Source organism: Natator depressus, chromosome 7 (assembly GCF_965152275.1).
Source record: "Natator depressus isolate rNatDep1 chromosome 7, rNatDep2.hap1, whole genome shotgun sequence".
NCBI lineage: Eukaryota > Metazoa > Chordata > Testudines > Cheloniidae > Natator > Natator depressus.
This window is the reverse complement of record NC_134240.1, coordinates 92,330,221-92,349,053: the sequence shown is the minus strand read 5'-3', so window position 1 is coordinate 92,349,053 and position 18,833 is coordinate 92,330,221. Positions and strand designations below refer to the sequence as shown.

Sequence of the window (18,833 nt, the reverse complement as noted above, 5' to 3'; positions counted from 1 at the left end):
AGAACAGTGCAACTTCATTTCTAACTTGCTGTCCATGATCATACCTACGTCTTCTTCAGCATTAGTACTTTCCATATACTTTCCTTTCATTGAATATCTATGTTTTGGATAGTTCTTATCTAGATGCACTATTTTGCATTCTTCTGGAGTGAATCTCATTTTATTATATCTTGCTCATATTTGTAACCTCTATAGGCCCCTTTGTATTTGTGTCCTCACTTGTGTTCACAAAGCCTCTCCATTAAGTATCAAGCGCAAATTCAATTAATGTGCTATCTTTTGTTCTCGATTATTAATAACATTACATAAAACCAGGGTTAGCACAGATTCTTCTGGCACCTTACTGGACATCTTTTCCCCGCTCAGTACATTACCATTTATCATTGTCCATTGTTTACAGACAGTCAGTATTGAAGTCCATACAACAGCACTTGTATAATAGCTACTCCATCTACTTCTTTTCATTCAGTGATTTCTTGCCTTTTAGCTTTCCCTAATTATGTTTGTTAGAAGGATTATAAATATATATCTATTGAAAAGTGAAGCCAACATTTTTTGCTACATTATTTATTTTCTTATTGTGTTGATGCTTTCCCAAACTTATTCTAAAGTTATACAGATTTTAGAAATCTTGTGATATTGGTTTGCACTAGTATTCTGCCCAAATTGTTACTAAACATTTTAAAAAATTATAAACATTTCTGAACATTAATATCATGGATTAATCATATCAACCTAATATATCCAGACAGAGGCCACAAAAATCCAGATATTGGAATTTTTGCAATTAAAGTGAACACGTTACATCTATGTTTGTTTTGAAAATCTAGATGATTTAACTGTATTAACTACTTTCAACATGGAGATATACCACACTCAGACATAAACACTGAGCTGAATGGGAAACCGTGTAAATACCTTTGGCATTTATATGCTACTTGAATCTATTTAAATAACCACATCTGTCAGTTATCCGTCTTAGGAATTTCCATGGACCGTAAGAGCTCAGGACTAGCATACAACTAAGAACTATGCCATAAATAGTTTTATGTGATGTAGTAACTGCAGACGTCAAAGGTAGGCTACGTCATACATGTTAAAATAACAAACTACGTATATGTCAGAATTACTTTGAAATAGCAACACTGTCAATGCCAAGCACGTGTACTAGTTTTTCTGTTCACGTTGCACTGAAAATGATTATGCTGAGTGAACTTCTAATGTTAAATCTCTCTCTATAATAGTGTGAACATTTAAATCTCATATTCACTAAAAATGTGTTCTTTACTGACACCTTTTAGGAAACTTGACAGTAAAATCCTATATTAGGAGATCTGAGTACTGGGAACACCTGCAGATTTTTTTAGTATAACTTCTTGTAGGACTGTATTACTAAGAAAAAAATGTTTTAAAACTGTAGTACTGAGAGAAGGACTGGGGGATCTGTAAGAGAACCCAGATGCTTTATTGGGGCGTGATGAATTTAATGCATATAGTTACAGTGAAGTCCTGGAGTCCTAAACATTGAAGCAGTTTAATTTACAGATCACAAAAAAGAAGTACAAGGAGCACAAAAAGCATCATTAGGTTGGTGTTTTCCTAGTTATAAATCACTGACTTCAGAAAACAAGTAACAATGGCACAAATAAAACAGGCTTAATAAAGCAGTTAAGTAACCTAAGCACCAATAAAGAGCTTTTACTTTGATGCTATCTCTTTCTGTATATTTTCACAAACACTTAGCACAAAAAATTGCAGGTGCCAAAGTGAATTTAATAAAGAAGATCCTTTGCAGTTATCAAATAATTTAAAGAAAGGTCAACCTAAGGTCAACCAAATTGCATCTGAAATGAAGGATGGTCTGAACCTGTGATTTCATGCAACAAACATGATTCATTATTTGTAGATAAGCACATGCCTTCCTCTGTAGCATGGGGCACGGGGCACTTGCTGGAGGATTCTCTGCTCCTTGAAGTCTTTAAACCACGATTTGAGGACTTCAATAGCACAGATATAGGTGTGTTTTTTTTTGTAGGAGTGGTGGGTGAAATTCTGTGGCCTGCGTTGTGCAGGAGGTCAGACTAGATGATCATAATGGTCCCTTCTGACCTAAATATCTATGAATCTATGAATCTATGTATGCCATAGAATTTAGCAGAATTACACTAAGCCAATTTAGCTGTTATCTGCTTAAAAAATGGGGACACAAGATACTAGAGTTAATTGTGAACTGTCACAGCTAAGGAAAACAATCAACTACTAAAAAATGACACCTTATAAAATTAGTCTAAAAGGAAGCTAAAAGATTTGAACTCTTTTTCTTAGGCAATTAAAAAGCACACAAGTCCTATCAAATCTCCTATAATAAAAACCATAGCACAATATTCAAGGAGCCTGACATCCCCAGAAAGTAAACAATAATAAGATCACAAATAAATCAGTTTTCAGAGTAGCAGCCATGTTAGTCTGTATTCACAAAAAGAAAAGGAGTACTTGTGGCACCTTAGAGACTAACCAATTTATTTGCGCATAAGCTCAGCTGTAGCTCACGAAAGCTTATGCTCAAATAAATTTGTTAGTCTCTAAGGTGCCACAAGTACTTCTGTTCTTTTTGCAAATAAATCAGTGTTATCAAAAGCAGACCAAAAATCTAAGCTCAAACCCCACTTTGGTGGATAACACTGTGATCGAATCTCCTATATATTGTGTAAAAATATATTCTATATAGGAATAGCAACAACATGGGACTGTCAATGATGCAGGAAATATACTCAACTACTACTGCTAAAATGTTTGATCTTCTAGGCTTTAGCAGCCTCAAACCCACATCACCTACCCACCCATCATCCCCACCCCAAAAAACAAAAACAAAACAAACAAAAAAACCAGGGACAGTCACCAGGATGATGAACTTTCTTAAACACAAATGGATGAGGCAGGAGATTTACACTGAAAAATATTAAAATAAAGAGCTTTGATATGGACTGATATTGGAAACATGCTGTAGCATATAGAAACAGTAATGTCATAGGTGAAAAGGAGGATTGGGCACCCTTTGAGTTCACAGCAACCTGACTGCACAGTGTCAGCTGCACAGCTGATAATCTGTGAAATGGTGTTCTTTAACACTAAGTATTTGCCTACTTTGTTTTTAAACAGGACTATGCTGGTTTTACCACTGGCATTCTTTTAAGTTTACCAGCCAATGTTAATTTGTTGCTTCACATCCCTCTGCATTGGTTTTTAACAATACAGTACAGAGTGGCTATATATAGTATTAAAGTTATATACAATATAAAAATGGGTGTCTATCAAGTTTCTTATTCATACCACCAATTGTTAATGCCCTGTGTTGTTTGTTTGTTTGTTTGTTTTTGGGAGGGAAAAGAGTAGTCATTCCTTCCCCTAAGAAACAGAAAAAAAAAGCTCAGTGTGATTATAATTAACAAAACATACTGCTACTGCATAGCTTTGATTCTTATGCTGTATGGAATATTGGAGCCCAATTTATTGTGCGCTAATGAGTCTGTTAATTGTGCCAACACAAAGGGGTCTACATAGCCATTTTACTATACCAACACATACTGTAGCACTGGCTGTTAGGCAGCCTTGTCTCCCTTCAGTTTTGCTTCTGTAGCCTGGACATAGGTGGCTGCATTTTCTCAGAATTAATGAGATAATGCCATTGTACGCAACTAATCTTGGCGACGCTGGTTTCTCACAGTTAATAAAGGGGAATGTTTCTGTGTAATTTTCTTGAAGGTGTGAACTAGAACAGGCTGGAGAGTTTATAATACCCTAAGAATCACTATATAGAAAGTCCCTGTGTTGGTAGAAAAATATGATAGAAAAAGATTAGAAAATACAACACAAAGCTTGTTTTTCGTCATCCCCCCGCTTTGGTTTACTAGTGCAGTTCTTTATCATTCTTTCTTTTAAAAAGTAGCATAATGTATGTGGAAATATAAAAAATACTCTATGAATAAATGCCTCTCTCTAGAAACAAACATTAAATGTCTGTCATGTTGCTTTCACGCATTCTGATCATATTATGAAACAATTGTGTAAGAACATAGAAAGATGACTACTTCTTATGCTGACCCTGCTCCTGTGCCTACTGGGTATGGGACAGGAACTATGTTAATTGTGTTGATCATTGATCTCTTTTTGGTGGTGGACAAAGATCAGGGGCCAGAGCTATTGTGATGTAGGGGATTGGCACCATGCTGCCATAAAGTCAACATAACCAGCTCAGGGTGTAAAGGAGATGCTCCAGCGTCACAAATCCAACACAAGGGCATTTATGCCATTCACCATGCTGCTGATGTAGTAAAGAAAAAGGAGCATGGCTAGAGGAAAGGGGGAAGGGTTGCCAGGATGCCTGTGTGCTACGCTGATCCTCAGCTGCATTTATGAGCCTTTGTGGCTATTGCAGTTTGGCATAAACTAGAGCAGTTGTCAGGTTGCTTTAACACAGGGCAGGAGGAACAGCATGTACCAGAACAGAGAAGCAAGTATAAAGATGAGCTTTAAGCCATGTTCGCACACCAACCCTTGACTTGTTTTCTGGGCAGTTTGGCTGCACCAGGGGATCTGTCCCCAGATGTCTATGCTGATTCTTTTAGATCTGTCAGTTGCCTTTAGAACAGTTAACACATGTTGGCGTTAATACATCTGTGGCTCCTGGCAGGGATAAACAGTGTTTACTTTGGTGTCTCTGTTCTTTTCACATTGAGAAGATCCAAAGTGTAGGACTGGTCAATTCCATGGGCCGCTCTTGTGGAGTTCTGCAGGGTTCTATTTTGTCATCCCTACCTCACTATGTATGTTGAGGTTACAAGAGGAGTTTGGTTTGAGTCACAGTCCCATTAGTATGTTGATTGAATTTAACTCTACACTGTTCAGTGGACCAAAACAGTTTATAACCATTCCGTTTTCCCAGCCTACTTCTACATTGGGATTTTTTCCCCTAAAATTTTCCACAATTGCTACCATCATTCCAACTCCACTGGTACTGGCAATAGTGAGAGTTCTAGTGGTCTGAGGGGCTCCCCAGCAATTTTTAATACAATTTAATCTAACCTTACTCAGAGCAGATATCAACTGTACACAACTTAAAACACTGAGAGAGCATTGTCTGCATTAGCATTCCCACGATGGTTCTGTGGAGTTGAACCGTTGGTAGCAACGATAGCAAATTATATGGAAAAATTCCTAGTGTATACAACACTTTAGTTCCTGGCTGAGATTTAGGCATGTTTGAGAGCTAGTCCTCCGGTTCAGTCCTGATAAAACCAAGCAACAGTGGTGTGCTCAGGAAAACAACTATTATTTCATTTATTTATTTTCAAAGTATACTCACAGTACATAGAAAGGACCATCTCTATTCTATGCTCTAAAATTGTAAAAAAGACTTCCCCAAGAATCTTCCTTCACCTAATAACTAATATAAATAATAACCTAGCGGCTAAAAATGTATTTCTAATCTTTACCATCTGCCACCAGAGTTCTCCCAGTCTCTCTGCAGATATAATGGCAGAAGCCATATTAGTTGAGGGAGTTCACCTGCCTTTTGTTACTCATGTTGGCACACTAAGAGTTTTACTGGACCTTGAGCTGCTCCTGGATTTCCAGATAGCAGCTGTAATCAGGACTTCTTATTTTCCTCTTCACTTGACCAGGATATTAGACTCTTTCCTATCCAATATAGGCCATTACACACACTTCCCATCATTGCTGCTTTTGTCACTTCTTGATTGGATTGCTTCAATACGTTCAACATGGAGTTACACCTGGGGGCCATTCCGAAACTTCAGCTATTTAATAATGGTTCAGTATGTCAGCATGTTTTAACAGGCTCCATAGATTTCACTGGCTTTCATTTTATTTCGAGGTGCAGTTCAAGATGTTGGTTTTGGACCTTTACTGGCTTGGGTCCTTGGTTTCTTAGATAATATGTTTCCCCACACATTTTACCTGGACAATTGACATCAGCTGAAATATTCAGCATTCACTAGATTTAAATGTTAGCAAGCAGGTTGCAGAGTGTTCTGGTGAACTCCAGAACTCACTTGCTGCCCACCCTAGTGTGAGAGAGCGCCCAAGTGTGTTGACATTCCGGACATGTTGTGAGTCTTGTCCATTCAACCAGACTTTTCCTGAGGGATCAGGTGAAAAGAGACAGTTTAAGTTGGTTAGAGAGCATTTAATGCAGCTCTTTTATAAGATGTTTTGTCATTGTGCAATTTGTGGTTTTAATTAATGTTTTTATTGCATGGATGATTAGAGGCAGATGACTGGACAACAATAGAAATACAACCATATGTATTTCATTCATATGGAACTCTGGGCAGACTAAGGATTTTGCCAATAAGGTTTAACACTGTAATTTGCATTTGGTCACTTTCTTTATTTTACCCTTTTTTTAGATCATGTCTATGTACCAAAAGAAAAAAAAAAAGTAACATGGCAGTCCGGTTTGGTTTCCTGCATTTACTGTACCAAATCCTAAGGCTTTCATTCCATCCCTACACAGGTAAAAACCCTTTGACTTGAACAGGCTCTTCCTGTGTAAGGCCCATGTATAGCTTTATAGTTCTTAACTACCTGGAAGGGAAGAAAATCTTGAAATTTTAAGCAACTTTACTATGCAACTCTGTTTTCTATTCCCTCTTCACCCCGCAATCACGTGTGTCTGTGCATGTGCATGTCTGAGCACATGTATGTACATGCAGCAATAATTTGCAAACATATGGGGAGAGATTCTAAGAGGCATTCCCCACATTAAATGTCAGTGGAAACCTTTTGTACAGTACGTCATACAGCATATGCAAGAGAGAGCATGTGTGTATATACATGAACATATTTACTCATTATCACACTGCTGCACAGAGCCTAAGACTGGACTGGTTAGTTTAAAATGCTAAAATGATTCCCTTGGGATTTATGAGCTAAGAGTGCTCAAGGGTTTAGTGTCCTGACATCTCTTTAATTAGCAGCCTCCAAGATCCCACACTAAGAAGACACTAAGCCAGTGCCTTCTGTCATATCTCAAGGGTTCCAGAAGGTTTGGAAGCCACAGAGCAAGCCTACTGTACTATGCCCGTGACAGCTACAGTATGTGCAACGGACTTTTTTCCTTCTAGCATCAGATTCGGACTTCTTGCTGCTGCTCCTGTTTCTAGGGTGATGCAGTTCTAAAAAGCCATAAGAAAGAGCCACACAAAATGGGTGGGATAAATAAAGACGATGTTGAGAAATACTTAGAGAACAACCCCCAGTTTGCCAAGGAGTATTTCGACCGAAAGCTGAGGGCAGAAGTGCTGGGAACCGTCTTCAAAGTCAGCCCTGGGGAAGTGAAGGATGGAGTTTCCTTCAAAGAGATGTCCCGGCTGGAGGAGTCTCATTTGCTCTTTGAGCTGCTGACAGAAATCCAGGAGGAAGCAAGCAGCATGGAGAAGATAGTGCACAAGGCCCTACAGAGGCTGGCACAGCTGGTGGCAGCTGACCGGTGTAGCATGTTCATCTGCCGTGCCCGCAATGGCACCCCTGAGGTTGCCACCAGACTTTTCAATATCACCGCCACCTCCAAGTTTGAGGAGAACCTGGTGGCCCCAGACAATGAGATTGTTTTTCCTCTGGACATTGGGCTAGTGGGATGGGTTGCTCATACCAAGAAGCTTTTTAATGTACCTGATGTGAAAAAGGTAAGTGAGTGTCTTGTTCTGGGGCCTGGGTCTCTATTCCTTTGCTGAATTTCTTGTAGAGGGCCTATGGTACAGAATGGGGTTTTTGCATAGACTCGTTCCTCAAAGTGCCAAACCCCAGACAGGAGACAGAAACCCAGAATGAGAAACATGAGGAAACCAATGGGATATGAAGTTTAAAATCAGGTGGGGTCATTTTATCTACTGTGGTTTGTTACTTCATATTTCCTGATTCAACATTTGTGATGTAAATAATTTACTGTGCAACAAGGAGGAGGGCATCAGATTAGTTTGGGACTGATGTAAATTTGAGTCCTTAATGACCAAGGTAGGCTCCTCTCTGTTGTCCTAAGCAAAGTGATAAATGTTCTCCCTTATTATTCCATAGTCACCCATTCAGACCGTTACTGAATAGATCAGTTATTAGCATTTTGCTTCCCTAGGTCACTGCATGTCTGGTAGTCAGAGCTGGCAGTGATTTTTAAGGCGGTGAATGAGCTGAGAGAAAAGATGGGCACAAACCAGAGTATTCAGATTGAAGTCTAGTTTTCAATGTAAAACACCCAGAAAGCTTGAGGGTGTTAAAACCCTGGCTTTCGGTTCAGATCCGTCTCTAGCTGAGACATAACTGGTTAGATCTGCTCATCACCTTTCAGACACCTAATCTATTTTCACAGACTCATCCTTTTCACTTGTAACTTAGACAAAGGTTACATCATAAGTATCATAGGACGAGCATTACTCCAATTCCAAATGTATGAACGAAGACAGCTTCAGAATGTCTGCTCTGAAATAAATGGGGAAGCAGACACGTTCTCTCATGGATATTGACATCTGCAGACTTGCTGAATTTAAGTTATCAAATGATGGCATCTCGTCTGTAAACCTCTCAGCACCAGACATCAGCTGGTGTAAAGTGGAATACTCCAATGGAGCTATGCCAGTTAGATCACCTGAGGATCTGGCTCCTCGACATTTAATTCATAGTTTTATATCAAAATTCAGTGCTGTTTTAGAGAAAGAAGGCCTGATCCTGAATTCAATGAGAATTCTGAGTGTACAAACAATGCACAATGGGAGCTTTTATGGATTGCAACTATCCATGGCTTCATGGAGATAAACAAGACATTTTACATTTAATCATATTGCTAAAAGTCAGCCAAAATCAAGGCTATTTTAATTACAAGCGTATATTGGCCTGGTTTCAGGCTATTATTAAAACTCAAGAAAAGAGACAAGTACGTGTGAAAAGAACTTTTCCTAATTTTTAAAAAGCAAAAGGCTCAGACCTGCAGTCATTACATAGACTAAACTCCTGCTGAAGTCAATGGGAATTTTGGGAGTCAAAGTAATGCAGGATTGGGCCCAATATCTGACTGACTGCTAAGATGTTGCTGCTTTTGTGACACAGAGTATCTGACTTACTGCCTCTTACCGACAAATGGAGAGACTGGTGGATAATCCTTCTAAATTCATAAGGCTGATTATGTGAGAAAAGATCAAGAGGATCAAGAAAGATGTGCATTTCTTTAGACCTTGCACTGTTCACTTCATATGATCATGTGTAAGGCTGCTTGCAGCAGGGCGGCTCATCTAGTTCTACTGTTCTTCTGTTCTGTGTCCAAAAAACTGTGCCAAGCTAAAAATAATCTGAATATTTTTAAATAAGATCACAATGTTCTTTTTGCCCCATTAATGGTTCTGTGTGTATGTTCTGGGAACGTAATAGAGCCAAGGTCTGATGTCCAATTATTATTCAACCAACCAATTTTTAAAAGTAATTTAATTAATGAAATTATTGTATTTTTACTCATACATGCATTTATTAGGGAAACAGAAGTCTATGCCAATACAGCAGCACTTGAAACTTCGGGGCCAAATCCTTGTGCCACTGAAGTCAATTGCAAAACTCCCATAGATTTCAATGGGACCAAGATTTGGCCTTTAAAAATAATTGTGCAATCCTTAAAATGATCAACATCTCCATTCTTCCAGTAAAAGAGTTAAAGGGTCCAAACCCACACTCCTTACTCATGCAAAACTCCCACTCACGTCACTGCGAGGTTTACCTAAGTAGGGACTGCAGGATTGGGCTTTTAATCAGTAACATTTCTTATGTCATGGGTTAATTATAATACTGAAGCAGGAGCTCCTGCTGATCAGACCTTAAATCCTTATCACGTAGTCTTGAAAAGGGAGTCGTTTTCATTCAAATTGCATTCTACGTGCTTCCAGGAAAACAGGTCTGTCCACTACCTGAGTGCTAAGCCAAAATATGACGATGGTCCTTTCTGGCCCTGGAATCTATGAAATCATTTACACCTATATATAGGGCCCTACCAAATTCACGGTCCATTTTGATCAATTTCATGGTCATAGAATTTTTAAAATCATAAATTTCATGATCTCAGTTATTTAAATCTGAAATTTCAGGGTGTTGTAACTGTCGGGATCCTGACCCAAAAAGGAGCTGTGGAGGGTCACAAGCTTGTTGTAGGGGAGGTTGCAGTACTGCTACCCTTACTTCTGTCCTGCTGCTGGCAGCCGCACTGCCTTCAGAGCGGGGCAGCTGGAGAGCGGTGGCTGTTGGCTGGGAGCCCAACTCTGAAGGCAGAGACGGTGCCAGCAGCAGCACAGAAGTAAGGATGGCATGGTATGGTATTGCCACCCTTATTTCTGCACTGCTGCCGCAGAGCTGGGCCTTCAGTCAGCAGCCACCACTCTTTGGCCACTCAGCTCTGAAGGCAGCAGTGCAGAAGTAAGGGTGGCATGGTATGGTATTGCCAACCTCACTTCTGTGCTGCTGCCTTCAGAGCTGGGTGCCTGGCCAACAGCTGCCACTTTCTGGTCTTCCAGCTCTGAAGGCAGTGAGGAAGTAAGGGTGCCAATACATGACCCCCCTAAAATAACCTTGCAACGCCACCTGCAACTCCATGTGGGTCAGGACCCCCAATTCACGCTAGTCTCCCCTGTGAAATCTGTACAGTGTACGGTAAAAGCACACAAAAGACCAGATTTCACAGGGGGGGAGACCAGACTTCACGATTCGTGATGCATTTTTCATGGCCGTGAATTTGGTAGGGCCCTACCTATATACAGTTTAATTTTATTTAGTGATGTAATAACAATACATAGCTATAGAATCATCTCGTTGTGTGGACGTGGCCATGGAGCGCAATGAGTGAACATTTTCACATACCGATGTCTCAAGAACATTTATGTTGTGACTTACTGACAGTAGGGATTTACCATTGCTGACCACTTTCCACTTCATATTCATTGTCTAGTATTTAACTGCGTGTCACCGATTAAGGAGAAGGGAAAGAATTCATCCCTATGTAACTTTGTTCAAGTTAATGCACTGTGACAAAGCTCTGTCCTTGCCTCCGTGGGTCCCGCATTTCCTGGTGGATTTTGCTAGCCTTAGAGGCTCACCGTGACCCTGCATGTAACCCTTCTCTCTCTAGAGACAAGGGTCACAGTCTACTGAGCCATTTTCATCATAAGCCAGCGAGAGAGGTGAGGAGAAGTTATCCTTCCTTGCACAGTCCCTGTTGTCTCCCAGTCTCAGTGATTAATCAGGGGGCAATGGTGGGGGGGAGGGAGCCCGGGCCCACCCTCTGCTCCGGGCTCCAGCCCAGGGACGCTAATAGTATCAGCTATGGTAGCTGACCTTTTAGAAACATGACATGTACAATTCCCTGGGCTACTTCCCGCACAGCAGCCCTCACTTCCTCAAGCTCCACTTCACCCTTACCTCAGGGCCTCTTTCCTTGTGCCTGATATGGTGTGTACTACTCAGCCTCTCCAACAGCGCAACTTCCTCTCACAGCTCCTGACATGCACACCCACCTGACTAACTGGGAGGCTTTTAACTAGTTTCAGCGAGCCCCTGATTGGCTTCAGGTGTCCCAATCAACCTAGCCTTCTCCCTGCCTTCTTAATTGGCCCCAGGTGTCTTAATTGACCAGGAGCAGCTGCCATTTCACTTATCCTGGTACCAGGGATTTGTTTAGCCTGGAGCTAATATATCTATCTCCCACTACTTTTCTATAGCCATCTGGCCTTGCCCTGTCCCCTGCTCAACACCATAGAGTTGGGCAACTTGGGACGCCAGGCAGTATGCTCGTGACAGACCATCAGTGTTGCCATGGTGGCATCCAGCCCTGTGCCATATGTGGAACTGGAATGGTTGGAGGGATAAGAACCACCTGATGACCCTTGCACTCTTTTCCTTATTCCGCTGCATCCAGTGGAGGGGTTCATGGTCCATCACAAGAGTAAATCGCCGGCCTAAGAGGTAATAACGCAGTGTCTCATAGCCCATTTGACAGCAAGGCATTCTCTCTTGACTACTGCATATTTCTGTTCTCTTGGGAGAAGCTTTTTGCTTAGGTAGAGGATCGGGTGTTCCTCTTCTCCCACCATTTGCGACAGAACTGCCCCCAACCCCACCTCGGAAGCGTCTGTTTGTAAAATAAATTCCCTGTTAAAGTCTGGGGCTATGAGTACGGGGTCATTACAGAGGGCCGTCCAAAGGTCTGTAAATGCCCCCTCTGCTGTGTCGGTCCACTTTACCATGTCTGGACCTCGGGCCTTCACCAGGTCCGTTAGGGGACTTGCCCTAGTGGCGAAGTGGGGAATAAAACGTCGGTAGTAGCCTACCACGCCTAGGAATGCATGGACCTGCTTCTTTTGGGTCGGCCGGGGCCAGTTTTGAATTGCCTCTAGCTTATTCGTTTGGGGCTTCACTATGCCCCTTCCCACAATATATCCCAGATACCTAGCCTCTGCTAGCCCTATGGCGCATTTAGCGGGATTAGCAGTGAGACCAGCCCGCCTTAAGGTGCGCAGTACTGCCTCAACTTTCTCCAAGTGGGTTCCCCAGTCTGGCGTATGGATGATGACATCATCTAGGTATGCAGCTGCGTAACTAGTATGGGGGCGCAGCAGCTTATCCATGAGGTGCTGGAATGTGGCTGGGGCCCCATGTAGCCCAAAACGGAGGACGGTGTACTGAATAGCCCATCCAGGGTGGAGAATGCTGTCTTTTCTTTATCTTCTTTGATCAGAGGAATCTGCCAGTACCCTTTTGTCAGATCCAGTGTAGTCAAGAATCGGGCACTACCCAGTCGGTCAACCAGTTCGATGTGTGGTATGGGGTATGCATCAAACTGGGATATTTCATTCAGTCGGTGAAAGTCATTACAGAATCTCATGGTACCGTCAGGTTTAGGCACTAGAACAATGGGACTGGACCACTGACTGGACCACCAGATTCTTCAATAACCCCTAATTCTAACATTTTCTTTACTTCAGCCTTGATTTCTTCTCTTTTGGCTTCTGGGATTCGGTAGGGTCTCAATGTTACCTTGGCTCCAGGGATCGTGCGGATATGGTGATAGGTCTCAGTCATCCACCCTGGTTTTGTAGAGAACACATCTCGGTTGCAATCAATCATGTCGGCTGCCTCAATCTTTCGGATCGGCATCAAGTCGGATGATATCCTCACTTGGTCGTGTAAGTTATCCTCCTGGGGAAGGGTCTCCTGCATGACTAAGCATGCCTCTCGATCATGCCGAGGTTTTAGAAGATTGATGTGGTAAATTTGCTCTGATTTCCGGCGGCCTGGCTGCCGCACTTTATAGTTCACCTTTCCTACGGCTTCAATTATTTCGTAGGGTCCCTGCCACTGGGCCAACAGTTTACTTTCTGCTGTGGGCACCAGTACCATCACCCGATCCCCTTGCTGGAACCGTCGAAGCTTCGCTTGGTGGTTATAATGCGTTCGTTGTGTCTCCTGTGCTCTCTCCAAGTGTTCCCGTACAATGGGCGTAACTCGGGCTATCCAATCTCTCATCTGCAGTACATGCTCAACTATGTTCCTTCTGGGATTTGACTCCTCTTCCCAGGCTTCTCTGGCTATATCCAATATGCCTCGAGGGTGGTGCCCATATAGTAGTTCGAATGGAGAGAAACCCGTGGAGGCTTGCCGAACCTCCCGGATGGCGAACATGAGGTAAGGCAATAGGGTATCCCAATCTTTCCCATCCCGGCTCACCACTTTCCTGATCATGGCCTTGAGGGTCCTATTGAACCTTTCCACAAGGCCATCTGTTTGTGGGTGGTATACAGAGGTCTGTAGGGCTTGTACATGGAGCAATGACCAGAGATCTTTCATCAACTTGGACATGAAAGGTGTCCCTTGATCAGTCAGTATCTCCTTGGGTAGCCCAACCCAGGCAAAGATCTGTACTAGCTCCTTAGCTATTGTCTTGGAAGCTGTGTTGCGCAGGGGAACAGCTTCCGGGTACCGGGTTGCATAGTCCAGTACAACAAGCACATGTTGGTGGCCCCGAGCTGTCTTCTCTAGGGGCCCTACCAGATCCATGGCTATCCGTTCGAAAGGAACCTCTATTATTGGAAGAGGTATCAAAGGAGCCCGCAAGTGCAGGCGAGGGCTGTGTAACTGACACTCCGGACAAGAGGTGCAGTATCGCTGGACATCTTCATGTACTCCTGGCCAGAGGAACCTCCGCAGGATCCGTGCCTGGGTTTTCTCTACCCCAGGTGTCCTCCAAACAGGTGACTGTGTGCGAGACTCAATATGGATTTTTGATGTTTTCGTGACACCAGAAGTTGTTGTATCTCTTGCTCCTGCCTTTGCACCACGCGGTACAGGAGATCTTTCTTCACTATAAAGTGAAGTCCGGGACCCCGGACCTTCCCATCCACAGGTATCCCATCGATCTCGGCCACCTCTTTCCTGGCGTTATCATATCTGGGGTCCTCCGCCTGGTCCCGCCCAAAAGTCTCTCTCCCAGGACTAACCTGCCCAAGCTCCCAGGGCCGGCTTCTGCTTCTTCCAACGGCTCGCCACCATCATGGCTGCGGGGAGCTTCTGGCTCACCTTCTGTGGTGGAAGTTTCTCTGTTGGCTGCTCGCGTCCATCTGCCTACTAGGGAGGTCTTCTGGCCCTGGGTCAGGATCCAGGTTCCCAAGGCCTTCACGGCCTTCCTCTCTTTTTTTGTCTTCCGGGTTTTTCGGGGGCTGAGAACAGATCCTGAGAAATCTCAGTGAACATCGGGGGTTGACATTCTCCCAGTGACGAGTCGCTGTCCTCAGGGTCCCCATTTCCCTCCAACCTCTCCGGGGGGAGTAAATTATCAAACCCTGGATAGTCCCTCCCAATGACTACAGGATATGGGAGTTTAGGAACTACGCCCACAGTCACCTCAATGGGGTTTCCCTGAACCTCTATCTCCACTGGGATGGTGGGGTAATGGTTCATGGCCCCATGCACGCACGTCACTGCTACACATTTGGCTCATAGCAGCTGAATACTTTTTACCAGCTTACCAGATATGAGGGTGATAGCACTCCCAGAGTCCACAAGTGCTGTAGTCTCTACTCCATTTATCCTCACTGGCCTGGTGTAATTATGCGGGGCTAATGCAACCCCCACAAGGTGGATAAGGGAGCATGGGGCCTCCCAGTCCCCCAAGTTACATTGCATAGGCTCCTTGGTGCTGGGACACTGTGCTGCTATGTGTCCCCACTCCCCACATGCATAACATCTATAATTGCTTTTAATCACTCCCCTATCCCAGGGTTAGGGGGTTTAGTCCCAGGGTTCCCCCCATGCAGGCCAATCCCTTCCTTCTGGGATCCCCGCTGGTTTTTGGGCCCCCGCCTTCTTCCACCTAGGACTCCCCGGCGGTTTGGCTGCCCAACCTTCCAGGGTTGGGGTCGGGTGCTTGCTTTGAAAGGGGCCTTCCTTGGGTAGTCGGGTCAGTTCCCTGGCTGTCATCCATCTTTCTACCAGTGTGATCATCTCGTCGTACGTGGATGGATAGTTCTGGCCTACCCATTTGCAGAGATCTGGCGGCAGTCCCCGCATGTAATGGTCTATGACCAGGGTCTCCAAAATCTCCTCTGGCCTGCACACCTCAGACTGTAACCACTTCCACACAAGGTGTATGAGGTCGAATAGCTGGGACCTCAGGGGTTTGTTCTCCTGGTATTTCCACTCATGGAACCTCTGGGCCCTTACCGCTGCCGTTACCCCTGATCATGCCAGGATCTCTGCCTTCAGATGGGTATAGTCAGTGGCATCCATGGCAGGCAAGTCAAAGTAGGCCTTCTGGGCCTCTCCACACAAAAAAGGGGCGAGAATGCTGGCCCACTGCTCCTGGGGCCACGCCTCACGCTGAGCAGTCCTTTCAAATGAGAGGAGATATGCCTCTACGTCATCTCCTATTGTCATCTTTGGCAGACAACCAGTGGCCCTCAGGGTTCGCATCCCGTCAGACTCCCGGGCCTGGGTGGTGAGGATCTTCAGCTGGTCCACCACCTCTCTCAAGAGGGCATGATCTTGGGTCGCCTGGCTCATCAATAATTGATTGGTTTCCTGCTGTAGCCGCATAGACTCCTGTTGTGCCATTGCCTGAAACCGGGTGGCCTCCTGCTGGGCTGCTGTGGCTTGTACCAGAGCTCTTACCACCTCCTCCATTGTGGTACAAAGCAAACAAACAAATCAAAACAAAAAAAAATCCAAACCCCCAGTGCACTGTTTTTTTTTTAACCTCTTTCTTCCGCCACGCTGTGTATGAAGTCCCACTCCTGACACCAGAGACAAGGGTCACAGTCTACTGAGCCATTTTCATCATAAGCCAGCGAGGGAGGTGAGGAGAAGTTACCCTTCCTTGCACAGTCCCTGTTGTCTCCCAGTCTCAGTGATTAATCAGGGGGCAATGGTGGAGGGGGAGCCCGGGCCCACCCTCTAAGCCGGACTCCAGCCCAGGGATGCTAATAGTATCAGCTACGGTAGCTGACCTTTTAGAAACATAACATGTACAATTCCCTGGGCTACTTCCCCCACAGCAGCCCTCACTTCCTCAAGCTCCACTTCACCCTTACCTCAGGGCCTCCTTCCTTGTGCCTGATATGGTGTGTACTACTCAGCCTCTCCAACAGAGCAACTTCATCTCACAGCTCCTGACATGCACACCCACCTGACTATCTGGGAGGCTTTTAACCAGTTTCAGCCAGCCCCTGATTGGCTTCAGGTGTCCCAATCAACCTAGCCTTCTCCCTGCCTTCTGGAAAGTTCTTAATTGGCCCCAGGTGTCTTAATTGACCAGGAGCAGCTGCCATTTCACTTATCCTGGTACCAGGGATTTGTTTAGCCTGGAGCTAATATATCTATCTCCCACTACTTTTCTATAGCTTGCCCCATCACAGCGCTTACACCAGGAATTAATTTGGCCCATTATGATCTTCCAGCATATGAACTGCACAACAAAGAATTCAAGGTTGCCGCACTGCTTTAGAAGATGTCATGTCTAATAATTTCTAATGTTGATATACACTGTATTTCAACAGCAACATATATTGTTAAAGTACAGTACTAAGTAATCACTTTGGGACCAATATTTAAAAAGACTATTGCAGCAACCAGTGCCGCACATAAAAGAAAGAAAAGACTATAGAGTAATAAAATACTTCCTGGCCATAGGGGTGAGGAAGGAATCAGATTAAGATAGTGGTATATCTAATTCAATATTAACAAAGGACCAGATTCTGCCACTTTTACTCAAAACAGTAGGACTTTGTTCTAGGAGTAGTCCCACTGAATCCACGTGGAGTAAAATACTATTCAGTTGAGTAAGGATTGCAGAATCTCATCCAAAATGTTTAGGATTTTCAGTATGACAAGATTCTCCCATGGGGTTTTTGCCCCTTCTTTCAAAGATAGGGCTACAAGGGAAAGAAAACAAAAGGCAATATGCAAACAGGAAAGAAAACTGATTTAAAAGTATAGGGACTATGTTATGTGTGTGCTTGTATATATACACACTGATATTAGATACTGTTCACTGTTTTATGAATTCATATTGGTAATTGATTCACACATTAGTAGGAAACCTGGTTGTTGTTTGTTTGTTTTTGTTTTGTTTGTTTTAGGTTAAATCGTTTGGGGCTGGACAGGAGATAGTTCAAATAGGAAAAGTGACTGTGGAACAAAATGACAGCAAGTAATCATTTAAAACATGAGACATTCCCCTTTTCAGCACCTGGTAACCAGTGCTTGAAGGATTATCTTTTTTCAACCTGGAAAAGTACCAATAAACGTGAGGAAGCTCCTCATCCTAACAGTTCACAAGAGAAAACCAAAGGAAAAGATCCAGACTTTCTATAATTACCTTAGTAACAACAGCAGTTCCTGCCCCCTGAAGAAAAAGAAAAGGAGTACTTGTGGCACCTTAGAGACTAACCAATTTATTTGAGCATAAGCTTTTGTGAGCTACAGCTCACTTCATCGGATGCATACTGTGGAAAGTACACAAGATCTTTTTATACACACAAAGCATGAAAAAATGGGTGTTTACCACTACAAAAGGTTTTCTCTCCCCCCACCCCACTCTCTTGCTGGTAATAGCTTATCTAAAGTGATCACTCCACAGTATGCATCCGATGAAGTGAGCTGTAGCTCACGAAAGCTTATGTTCAAATAAATTGGTTAGTCTCTAAGGTGCCACAAGTACTTCTTTTCCTTTTGCGAATACAGACTAACACGGCTGTTACTCTGAAACCTCCCCCTGAGGATTAGAGATCTGTTGATCTTTGGAGCTAATAGTGTTTAATCCAGGATTTAATAGTAGTGAGAAACAGAAGGCCAGGCAGGTCTGCTGTCCTGACAAATGGTGCTTCATTATTCTCAGTGATTGGTAGAGTATATTGCTCTAATATACAAATGCAAAATAATGGATTCTCATAAACTCTTATAGCTTGAGTCTATTAGCTTAACAAAAACCAGGAAATATAGTAAGTGTAACTGAAGGCAATGAGGTGCACAATTATTGAGCATCTTTGGACATGCATCTCTCAGTGCCAGCCATTCAATATTTCAGAATTCTAAAAGATGTTATTACTTATGGGACTACTTCAGCAAAGACAGGGATTTTGGAGACTCACAAATAAATCCAGGGTCTCAGCCTTTAAGTATAAGTACATATGTAATTTTGTAGTCAGATCAGTATATTGTTTTCTTTTATTCTTTAATTTAAACCAGTATATAATATGTAAATTAATTTTTTTTTCAAATTTATAGCTAATTGAAGGCAA

The 18,833-nt window shown here is 43.2% G+C and overlaps 1 protein-coding gene across 1 annotated transcript in view; it reads left to right on the top strand.

Moving 5' to 3' along the window:
- Nucleotides 1-7,226: 7,226 nt before the first annotated feature.
- PDE6C (phosphodiesterase 6C) overlaps nucleotides 7,227-18,833 on the top strand; it is a 53,939-nt gene continuing 42,332 nt past the window's right edge. Inside the window, exon 1 of the mRNA XM_074959077.1 lies at nucleotides 7,227-7,706. Within this exon, the coding sequence (XP_074815178.1) occupies nucleotides 7,227-7,706 (480 nt within the window). The remainder of the gene's footprint in view (nucleotides 7,707-18,833) is intronic.